Source organism: Littorina saxatilis, linkage group LG14 (genome assembly GCF_037325665.1).
Source record: "Littorina saxatilis isolate snail1 linkage group LG14, US_GU_Lsax_2.0, whole genome shotgun sequence".
Classification (NCBI taxonomy): Eukaryota; Metazoa; Mollusca; class Gastropoda; order Littorinimorpha; family Littorinidae; genus Littorina; species Littorina saxatilis.
The window spans coordinates 16,123,448-16,134,776 of record NC_090258.1 but is presented as its reverse complement, the minus strand read 5'-3'; the positions used below and the strand labels follow the sequence as shown (position 1 = coordinate 16,134,776).

General features: G+C 40.3%; 2 protein-coding genes and 1 long non-coding RNA gene across 4 annotated transcripts in view; all 3 read left to right on the top strand.

Moving 5' to 3' along the window:
- LOC138947230 (YEATS domain-containing protein 2-like) overlaps nucleotides 1-4,444 on the top strand; it is a 48,019-nt gene extending 43,575 nt beyond the window's left edge. For both annotated transcript variants that reach the window (XM_070318669.1, XM_070318670.1), the window contains 3 exons: nucleotides 432-506; nucleotides 1,806-1,867; nucleotides 2,573-4,444. In XM_070318669.1, the coding sequence (XP_070174770.1) occupies nucleotides 432-506; nucleotides 1,806-1,867; nucleotides 2,573-2,693 (258 nt within the window). In that variant the 3' untranslated portion in view covers nucleotides 2,694-4,444. The remainder of the gene's footprint in view (nucleotides 1-431; nucleotides 507-1,805; nucleotides 1,868-2,572) is intronic.
- Nucleotides 1-11,329, top strand: part of LOC138947245 (uncharacterized) — a 394,861-nt gene that overhangs the window by 378,406 nt on the left and 5,126 nt on the right. The window lies entirely within an intron of this gene.
- On the top strand, nucleotides 4,716-6,675 carry LOC138947243 (sulfiredoxin-1-like). Its single transcript, XM_070318682.1, has 2 exons — nucleotides 4,716-5,093; nucleotides 5,577-6,675. Exons 1-2 carry the CDS (start codon nucleotides 4,761-4,763, stop codon nucleotides 5,784-5,786), a joined length of 543 nt encoding a protein of 180 aa, XP_070174783.1. The 5' UTR covers nucleotides 4,716-4,760; the 3' UTR covers nucleotides 5,787-6,675.

The following is an 11,329-nucleotide window of genomic DNA, read 5'->3' as shown; positions in this document are numbered from 1 at the left end:
AAATATGTTATATTTGGATTAAAAACAAGCTCTGAAAATTAAAAATATAAAAATTATGATCAAAATTAAATTTCCGAAATCGATTTAAAAACACTTTCATCTTATTCCTTGTCGGTTCCTGATTCCAAAAACATATAGGTATGATATGTTTGGATTAAAAACACGCTCAGAAAGTTAAAACGAAGAGAGGTACAGAAAAGCGTGCTATCCTTCTCAGCGCAACTACTACACCGCTCTTCTTGTCAATTTCACTGCCTTTGCCACGAGCGGTGGACTGACGATGCTACGAGTATACGGTCTTGCTGAAAAATTGCATTGCGTTCTGTTTCATTCTGTGAGTTCGACAGCTTGACTAAATGTGTGTATTTTCGCCTTACGCGACTTGTTTCTTTTTCTTTTTACAATTTCCTGATCTCATGCCTGGTTTTCAGATTGGCGTGCAGTTTTTTCCTGCTATGATAGCCCCTGGAGTGGTGTCATCTACTGCTGAGGATATGGTCTTTGCCGTGAGTTCTGGAACCATTTATTCATGAGCACCTGGCATTAGGGTTCAGCCAAGGAGATAAATACCAGGGATCATTGACCTCCTCAACCAAATTCTGATGGGATGAAGTAGAAGATATGTGACCCTCCACCACGGGATGAGTCGCATGTCACCTTTGGATGATTTTCATATTTTTACATTTTTCTAAAGAGTGTTTTATGCTCTATCCAGTGGTGAAAACCGTTTTAGAAAAGAGCGAAAACTGTTTGAGTTATAAGCCTGTGACTGAGGTGACCCTCACACTGTTACCAGACACTCCCCGGACTTTTATTCGGCCTAGCGCAGAACCGCGCGAGGTGACATGCGACTCATTTCGTGGTGGAGGGTCACATATATGTAAAGTGCAAAGCAATCTAGTTGGTCTCAGGGCATGCCTGTCACCCCACCTCTCCTTCCCTCACCACCTTCCCTTCCCCCTTCCCTCCCCCCCCCCCCCAACACACACCCTCCCCAGCATCCCAACCCCATCCCTCACACATTTTTTTTTTTACATTTCTTTTTCCACAGGAGGAAAATAGTACTAGTGCAATCTGGTGCCATCTGAGCCCAGCAAATACTTCTGTTCAAGAGCTATAGAGCTATTCCTCAGAAGATTAATAGATTAAACAGTGCATAGGGTGATGCAGTGTCACCTATTCTCGATTCTCCCTTTGACCCACTGAGGGGAAGGGAATTCTTATGGGTCATTTTCGGATTTGATGCGCCAGTGGCACATGACATAATATGTGACCCTCCACCACGGAATGAGTCGCATGTTACCTCGCGCGGTTCTGCGCTAGGCTTAACATAAGTCCGGGGGGTGTCTGTTAACAGTGTGAGGGTCACCTTAGTCACAGGCTTATAAGTCGAAAAGTTCTCGCACTTTTCTAAAACGGTTTTCGCCACTGGATAGAGCATAAACAACTCTTTAGGAAAATGTAAAAATATGAAAATCATACAAGGTGACATGCGACTCATTTCGTGGTGGAGGGTCACATATTATTAGTAAACCAAACCCTGAGCATCATTTATCTGTTAACTTGAGCAAGTGCATTCAGGAGGCTGATATGTGTACTTTGCGTAGCGTGTATGTGGGTGTGTGTGTGTGCCTGTTCGTGAGTGAGAGTGTGCGTGCGTGTGTGTGTGTGTGTGTTTGTGCGTGCGTGTGTGTGTGTGTTTGTGTGTGTGTGTTTGCGTGGGTTTGTGTTTTCACAAACTTAAAGCTGGCAATGTTTTTTTCTATTTATTTAAATAAAGAAAATATTACTTGTGTCTGTTTCAGGCTATGCTGGAGTTTGCCAGTGACATTTTACATCAGGCTTGCTCCTTCTCCTTGTTAAACAGGTCAGTACCTTTGGATATCTGCCATCTTGGAGACACACTTCCACATTGGGGTGCTCAGTAGCTCTGCAGTTGGTGGAGCACTTGACTTGTGAACATGATCCACAGGTCATGGTTTCGAATCTGTAAATATGCATGACGGGCGCAGTGGCGTGGTGGTAAGACGTCGGCCTCCTAATCGGGAGGTCGTGAGTTCGAATCCCAGTCGCTGCCGCCTGGTGGGTTAAGAGTGGAGATTTTTCCGATATCCCAGGTCAACTTATGTGCAGACCTGCTAGTGACTTAAACCCCCTTCGTGTGTACACGCAAGCACAAGACCAAGTGCGCACGGAAAAGATCATGTAATCCATGTCGGAGTTCGGTGGGTTATGGAAACACAAAAATACCCAGCATGCCTACTCAACGAAAGCGGAGTGAGCTGACTATGCTCTCAGAGAATATTGTGGGGAACCCAAATTGGCAAACGAGCTCACACGTAACCAGACAATTCTGGAACGCTGAAGAAGAAGAAGAAGAAGAATCCGGGCCGGGCCGGACCTTGCCGCAAATTATCCTTGCACACATTTGGCATTCATCAGTATCAAAATGTCTTCCTTGATTTTGCTAAAATAAATAAAATGTAATGCTTTCTTAGTTTTAAACACCAAGGGTTTTAAGTGTGTGTGCATACTTCTTTTTTTTTAAACACTGTCCTTTGTTTTCTTTCAGTACTGCTCCCACACTGACTTCATGCGAAGTGTTCCAAGCCCTCAAGACCCTACCTACAGCCAACTTTTTCACCAATCAACATTGCGGCGTCCTTGACCCTGCAAGTCCCACCAAGAGATAACCCCTGCTGCGACCTTGACCTCTAGAATTTTGTTTTTGTTCCTAATTCTTTGTAGCAACTGATAGTGATAAAAGTTGACTCTGGTGAAATCATGTGTGGCCGTGCTTTAATTGCCAGGCAAAAGATTTGTTCCACCACTTTTCATTTTCAAAACTCCGGAGATTCTTGAGATCTGTAAATCGCACTACATTGCAATTGGTTTTGTTTATCTTTTTTTTCTTATTTTTTAATATTAGTTTTTTTTAATATTTTTGTACAAATATATGTTTTTTAACAATGTTGTGATCTCATTCCTGATGGCTATGTAAGTGACTTGAAATGGTCTAGCTGTGTAGCAGATGTATCGCCTTTCTCCCGACATTGATGTTGCAATATTGTTCTTATGGCTTGTATCTATATATATATATATGTGAGACACATAAAATTGTCAAATGTTGGTGTTCTTGAAAGTAGCTTGTCTGTTTTGGCAAGTATTTCTGTGCGCAATCACATAGTTTCCTGTGGTAGAGAAATATATAGATGCAGGTGCTCGTCAATATAAGCGATGATTTCATTGTCTAAAACTCCTGCAGCTAAGATAAAAAGATGTAAAAGCTACAATTTCCTCAATCCTGTTTAGTGTTATGGTCAGCCTTAATCTCACTGTTGCACATCAATGCATGTCAATTACTTGTACATGTAGCTCCTAGTTTTGAGAGAAATAGATATGAACACTTTTTTTTTTAAAGCAAAGGGAAAGTCTTTCTTCTTCTTGTCGTTCGCTTTTGCGATTTGCGTGGATCTATGGTTGGTTAAGGTGCGCCTGTTGGCCCAGATCCTTCGACTTCAGCCCTTAGGTTTCTTTCAGGGTTACCCCGCCCTTAGTTCCTGGCTCAAAATCAAAAACCTAACCCTGGGAACACATGGGGGATTTCTTACCGGGGGTCCCACCCCGGGACTAGAGCTTTTAATGCGGCTCTTACTCGCATGGTGTAACCGTCATCGGACACGTAGGGCATTTATAGGGTAGTCAGTGCCATCTGCCAACCCACCCCGTCCTGGTAGAGACACCGCTAGTTGGTCTGGGACTGCTTATTCTATATTCGCAGCTGGCCCCCATATCTGGGGGGCGTTCCCCTATCCGCCACCTGGGGACCCGCCGGGTTGAGGATAGTCGCCCCCCTACTGAATTGGAAGTAGTCTGTTCCCGGGGGGAAGTCTTTAATCAGGAGGTCTTTCTGTCTTTTGTCGTACTTCACAAAGCTTTACCCACTTAATCTTCCCTTGATCTCAGTGTACGGTATAATATTATTGCAGTTTTATAAGTAAGATAAAACAAAAATACTGTTTAAGTAATGAGAAAGGGCATGTCAGTGCAATATTTTTGTTGCTTTTCTTTGTTTACATGTGTTTTATTTTGTAAGGAAAGAAGAAAAGGCATATGGCACAATGTTCGTAATAACAAGTAGATTTAAACAAATATATTTTTGTCATTTACATGCTGATATGTGTTTTTTTCTTTATTACTTTTTTTTTTGTATTGTCATATTTATTAGTGTTTATGATGATTTAAACAATATTGATAATGCAATAAGAGGAGGCCTGCGATATGCCATTTAGTTATTTACTTAGTGTTTGTTTTGATCTTTTTTTCTGCAATGTTTAATATAATGTCAATAAACTGGTATAGGTAAGGTTAATGTTAACTAACATTTCACTGCAGTGTTCCAGCGCGCATTCAATTAAAATAAACAATAACAAAGGAACGTTTGTTGTATGTACTTTATGTTGTGGCTGATGTTGTCGGTTTAAACACACACACACACACACACAAAGGCACACACACATGGACATACAAACACAATGCAACACAATGCATACATGCACACACGCACATATGCACGTGCAAACACACAACACAGCACAAAACACTCAAGGGAGCGGAACCTGCTGTCGAATGATGATTATTTGAAAACGAAAGTAGTCTTTCCAAGGTACGCTACTCTTGCTGCTTTTTTGACAAGGGAAGGTTACTCCGTCTGTGCATCACACCATGACAGAGCAGAAACTTCACGGATATGGTTCAGGATGATGACATTTCTCGCCAGATTGTGTTCACAGCAACGTGTTCATTTGAGGAGGAAGTCTATTCTTAATTTCTACGGGGCATGCTTAATCACGGCGGCCTCTCGCACGTGTTTTGGGAGTCAGGAAGCCCATTTCCTTCATCGCAGTAAAATGTCGTCTGCTACGAATGGTGATTCGAACACATGCTCCACTTCGCTGTGTTTGCAAGACGATTTGAGTATACACGCTGCTCACATTTCTGAAGTGCACAATGTTCCCATGCGTGTTTTGATTCGTCCCATCCCGTCGATTCTAGAAGAGAGCAAGGTTCTGTCTCTGATAGAAACTATCCAGGTACTCGTAAGCATGCCCGTAAGACTGATGTGTGTCTGAGTGTGTGTCTGACTCTGAGAGAGAGAGAGAGAGAGAGAGAGAGAGAGAGAGAGAGAGAGAGAGAGAGAGAGAGAGAGAGAGAGAGAGAATGTGTGTGTATGTGTGTGTGTGTGTACTGCCGTGTGCGTGCGCTGATGCGTGTGTAAAATAGATTCCAATAACACTTTTGATCCAGGAGTACACGTACTGACGTAGCTGTAATATTCTTGCATTCATCTTATCTTATTATTTTATCAGGGCTAGGGCTAGATGTGAAAAATAAATAGCAGAGTACAGCGTATTCTTTTTATTACACATTAATGTTACGAAAAAAAAAATTAAACAAAAAATTACTATAAATTATCTGTTCTTATCTTGTCTTTCCTTATTTACAATTAAGTTCAGTTCAAATCTATTATCTGACAATTTTTAATCATAGCCATACATTGTTTTCCTCTGTTGCAGGATGAGGTCAAGGGAAATGCAGTGCCACCTATTGACGTTCTTTGGATCACAGGACGACAAGGGGGAAATTACTACTACTCCTTTGGCGGTTGCCATCGTTACGAAGCCTACAAGAGACTAAAAATGGAGAACATTCCATGTAAACTTTTCAAGTCAACTGTAGATGATCTGAGAGTTTATTTAGGCAGCTCTACTCCTGACCTTTTGTAATACCACAGGCCTGAAAGTGGCGAGTATTTTACTCGCCATGGCGAGTAGAAACATGTAAATGGCGAGTAGAAATGTTAATCTACTCGCCAAATGCGAGTAAAGTTGCTGAAACAAATGGTTGGTTTGGGCCTTTTGGAGAGTAAAATTTGTTCTCTGGCTAGTAAATGATGAGAAGTACTAGCCAAAGGCAGTGCCCCATTCTGTGGACTTTTAGCGCTGTACCATTGAACATGTCTATAGTGACCTACCAGACAGGAGGTTGACAGTCATTATATAAAGGTGACCTGTATAAAAAAGAACAAGTCGCGTAAGGCGAAAATACAACATTTAGTCAAGTAGCTGTCGAACTCACAGAATGAAACGGAACGCAATGCAACGCAGCAAGACCTCATACTCGTAGCATCGTCAGTCCACCGCTCATGGCAAAGGCAGTGAAATTGACAAGAAGAGCGGGGTAGTAGTTGCGCTAAGAAGGATAGCACGCTTTTCTGTACCTCTCTTCGTTTTAACTTTCTGAGCGTGTTTTTAATCCAAACATATTATATCTATATGTTTTTGGAATCAGGAACCAACAAGGATAAAGATGAAAGTGTTTTTAAATTGATTTCGAAAATTTAATTTTGAAAATAATTTTTATATATTTAATTTTCAGAGCTTGTTTTTAATCCAAATATAACATATTTATATGTTTTTGGAATCAGCAAATGATGGAGAATAAGATGAACGTAAATTTGGATCGTTTTATAAAAGAAATATTTTTTTACAATTTTCAGATTTTTAATGACCAAAGTCATTAATTAATTTTTAAGCCACCACGCTGAAATGCAATACCGAAGTCCGGGCTTCGTCGAACAATACTTGACCAAAATTTCAACCAATTTGGTTGAAAAATGAGGGCGTGACAGTGCCGCCTCAACTTTCACGAAAAGCCGGATATGACGTCATCAAAGACATTTATCAAAAAAATGAAAAAAACGTATGGGGATATCATACCCAGGAACTTTCATGTCAAATTTCATAAAGATCGGTCCAGTAGTTTGGTCTGAATCGCTCTACACGCACGCACACACACACACACACACACACATACACCACGACCCTCGTCTCGATTCCCCCCTCGATGTTAAAACATTTAGTCATAACTTGACTAAATGTAAAAAGAACTCAGGTGGTGTGAAAAGAGACCCACAACGGCAGCGCTGCATGACTGCCAGCACTGTCACATAATGATCCAGCTGGATCTCCAAACTAACTCTATGACTCTCCTTGAAACCACCTCCGGCTCGGGTGCCTCGTTGACCGGGAGCTAGAGCGCGACAACCATCCCTCTCTTGTGGTGGCCCTTTTCTTTTTACATTTAGTCAAGTTTTGACTAAATGTTTTAACATAGAGGGGGAATCGAGACGAGGGTCGTGGTGTATGAAATTTGACATGAGAGTTCCTGGGAATGATTTCCCCGGATCTTTTTGTCTTTTTTTCGATAAATACTTTTGATGACGTGATATCCGGCTTTTTGTAAAAGTTGAGGCAGCACTGTCACACCCTCATTTTTCAATCAAATTGATTGAAATTTTGTAAAGCAATCTTCGACGAAGGCCGGACTTCGGTATTCATTTCAGCTTGGTGGCTTAAAAATTAATACATTGACTTTCCTCATTAAAAATCTGAAAATTGTAATAATTTTTTTTTATATAAAACGATCCAAATTTACGTTCATCTTATTTTACATCATTTTCTGATTCCAAAAACATATAAATATGTTATATTTGGATTAAAAACAAGCTCTGAAAATTAAAAATATAAAAATTATGATCAAAATTAAATTTCCGAAATCGATTTAAAAGCAATTTCATCTTATTCCTTGTCGGTTCCTGATTCCAAAAACATATAGATATGATATGTTTGGATTAAAAACACGCTCAGAAAGTTAACGAAGAGAGGTACAGAAAAGCGTGCTATGCAGCACAGCGAAACCACTACCGCGCTGAACAGGCTCGTCAGTTTCACTCCGTTTTGCACAAGCGGCGGACTACGGTCATTGTGAAAAAATGCAGTGCGTTCAGTTTCATTCTGTGAGTTCCACAGCTTGACTAAATGTAGTAATTTCGCCTACCAGACAGGAGGTTGACAGTCATTATATAAAGGTGACCTGTATAAAGTGACGTTTTTTTTTACTTTGGCGTAATAGATTGCACGAGGCTTTAGAAGAGATCGAGGTTCCAAAACAAGCGTCTTCGAGTTAGCTGCCTCGACTGCAGGACATTTTCAGTAAAATACACGTAAGTACAGTATGTAGGATAAACAGAATACTACATTGCTTGCTGTTTCGTACCAGATTTACACTCGTTGCTTTTTCAAATAGTGAACAGCTCGCTTTCGCTCGCAGTTCAATATTTTAAAAAAACAACTCGTGTAAATCTGGTACGACACAGCAAGGCATGTAGTATTCTCTATGCATCCAGTGGTTAACACTACAGTGTTTGCGCTAACTGGAAAAACACAGAGTTTGAAAATTACTCTGTTTGGGGATTAAGGGCTGTGGTAGAGTTTACTCGCTTGCATTCCTTGAAGATGAGGCAAGCTAAGTGATATATTTCTGTTCTGAGGTCTGATATGTGTGTTTTTTTATAAGAAGAATGCAGTATATGTAGCCGGCACTACATAAATTGCCTTGTTTGCATTGTGTGTGTGTGTGAGAGAGACAAGACAAGACAAGACAAGACAAAATCTTTATTATCGAGGGTAATAGATAAGCAAGAATATTGCATTTTTGAGTCACTTGAGAAAAAGTGACTCTATGTAATCGGTCAGTGTTACTCTGTCCGGCCGGCCGTCCGTAGACACCACCTTAACGTTGGACTTTTCTCGAAAACTATCAAAGCGATCGGGCTCATATTTTGTTTAGTCGTGACCTCCAATGACCTCTACACTTTAACGATGGTTTCGTTGACCTTTGACCTTTTTCAAGGTCACAGGTCAGCGTCAAAGGAAAAATTAGACATTTTATATCTTTGACAAAGTTCATCGGATGTGATTGAAACTTTGTAGGATTATTCTTTACATCAAAGTATTTACATCTGTAGCCTTTTACGAACGTTATCAGAAAAACAAGGGAGATAACTAGCCTTTTCTGTTCGGCAACACACAACTTAACGTTGGGCTTTTCTCGGAAACTATAAAAGTGACCGGGCTCAAATTTTATGTGAACGTGACTCATTGTGTTGTGAATAGCAATTTCTTCCTGTCCATCTGATGCCTCATATAATATTCAGAACTGCGAAAGTGACTCGATCGAGCGTTTGCTCTTCTTGTTACATCCAGCCCTCGCCCTAATATAGGGTCAACAAGAACAGAAAACAATATAATCAAAGAACTATCACATCAAACTTAACACATTCTAACTGTATATACTATACACATTTAAAAAAAAATTGTCATACTGCATTTTAAGTACAATTGTCAATGATAAAAAGTGTAAATTTTTAACATAACTTAATCTAGATCTGAATATTATTATAATTTTGTTTAACATGCACATACATTTTAAATGAATTGACGAACCATTCAGCACGTGTTTAGTTGCATTTTGTGTGACATATAATTTTGTTTGAAGATGTATGTGTATGTTTTATGTTTAAGAAAAATAGGCAGTGAGTTCCATAGGACCGCACCTGAATAAAGAAGGCTTGATTTGAAAAGGTCAATACGTGGAATCGGTGTTATGATTTTTAGTCTGTTATAGTTCAAAATAAAATTATCACGTAATGTCTCCGGTGCATACCCTGACATCACTTTATGCATTATAAAACCTTTATTATACATCTATCTTTTTTGAAATGGTAATATGTACTTGCAAATTTTTATAATCAGATTCTGAAGGAGTGTGATTTGTTAGCATAATTAGCTTAACTGCTCTTCTGTGAAGACTGGCTAAAGGTTTCAAAACATTAGCACTTGCACAATCCCATACAGTGGATGCATAATCAATATTTGACAAGATGTGATTGTAAAAAAAGATCTTTCGCGAGTGGAGATTCAAGAAGTGTTTAATTTTTGATAACTGATATATTTTTTGGGAAGCAATCTTACAGATGTAATCAATGTGGTCATTCCATGACAAATTATTATCAATCTTTACACCAAGGACTTTATGGTGAGACACTTCTTCCAATACTTGATTTTTAATATAAAGGGGTGGAATGCTCGATAATAGATTTTGTCGTTTCTGTCTTGTGGTTATGAGCATAAATTTTGTTTTTGTATGGTTAAGAGACATAGAGAGAGAGAGAGAGAGAGAGAGAGAGAGAGAGAGAGAGAGAGAGAGAGAGAGAGAGAGAGAGAGAGAGAGAGAGAGAGAGCAAATCTTGGCGGTGCAAGTTTATAACTGTTGCCATAGATCATGATTAATTGTTAAGTTGCTTACAACAAATCGTGTTGCTTACAACAAATCGTGTCTGACTAAATTAATCAAAACCCAAGAGCTTCAAACAGAATGGTATAACTTTTAATGATACATGTAGAAGACTTTTGCTGTGCATGGGTATTATAAAATCTTCAAAGAGGAAAAAGAAATTGTTTTTTTCTCTTATGTATTGAATAGAAAGGTATCAACTCTTTTATATTTTTTTCTTTCCCGGAAGATAAACCTGTTTGAACATGTAAAACCTCGCACAAAACACGGTTATTCCCCTCCCCCCCCCCCCCCCCCACCCCCCCTTTTCTACACTCCTAGTGCAAGGGAAGTAAAGTAACATTTCTTACGCTTATTTCAGTTGGGGGAGTTGTCTCCCATCTATTGTGGCGTCTGCTAGGTTTGAGTTAATTTGTATGGTCTACGTCTTTTTTCCGCCGATGTTTTTTAATTTTTTTTTTAGCCAGTTAAACTCTTTAACTTGACGGTATATATTCAAGATGTAAAATATTCAACATTTTGATGTTAATACAGCGGGTAGTTCAAGGGAAGCAATCTTTCCAACATCTGTTTTTAGCTGTCTCCTACCCCCCGCGGGTTAGGGGGAGTCCCATATTGATTGGGACGAGAAAGAATTTACCCGATGCTCCCCAGCATGTCGTAAGAGGCGACTAACGGATTCTGTTTCTCCTTTTACCCTTGTTAAGTGTTTCTTGTATAGAATATAGTCAACCACCACATGGCCCATTCCTTAACGTGGTGTGGTGGTTTGCATGTCTCGGTGACCCTAAGAGCTATGCCAGCGGGAGTGTAAACTCCTGGCAGGGCTTCCCAAGCTGGACAGGCCGAAGGGTAGAGGCCAGACTAATATGGACCAACCTTGTGCTCACAGGGCAGGTCCTTGGGCCATGAGCTAAGGGTGAGGTAACCCTGACAGAAACCTCGAGTGCTGAAGACGTATGTGTTGGGCCGCACGGCGCACTCCAACAAACCACAACACTACGCATCAACTGCCATTATGACACTTGGAAACAGAATTGACAGTAATGGTGCTCGCCCTGTGAGGATCCACCAGGCAGGTGCAGCGCCGGGCTCCGCGCCTCAAAGGAGTCCACCCTCAGCTACTGGAGGT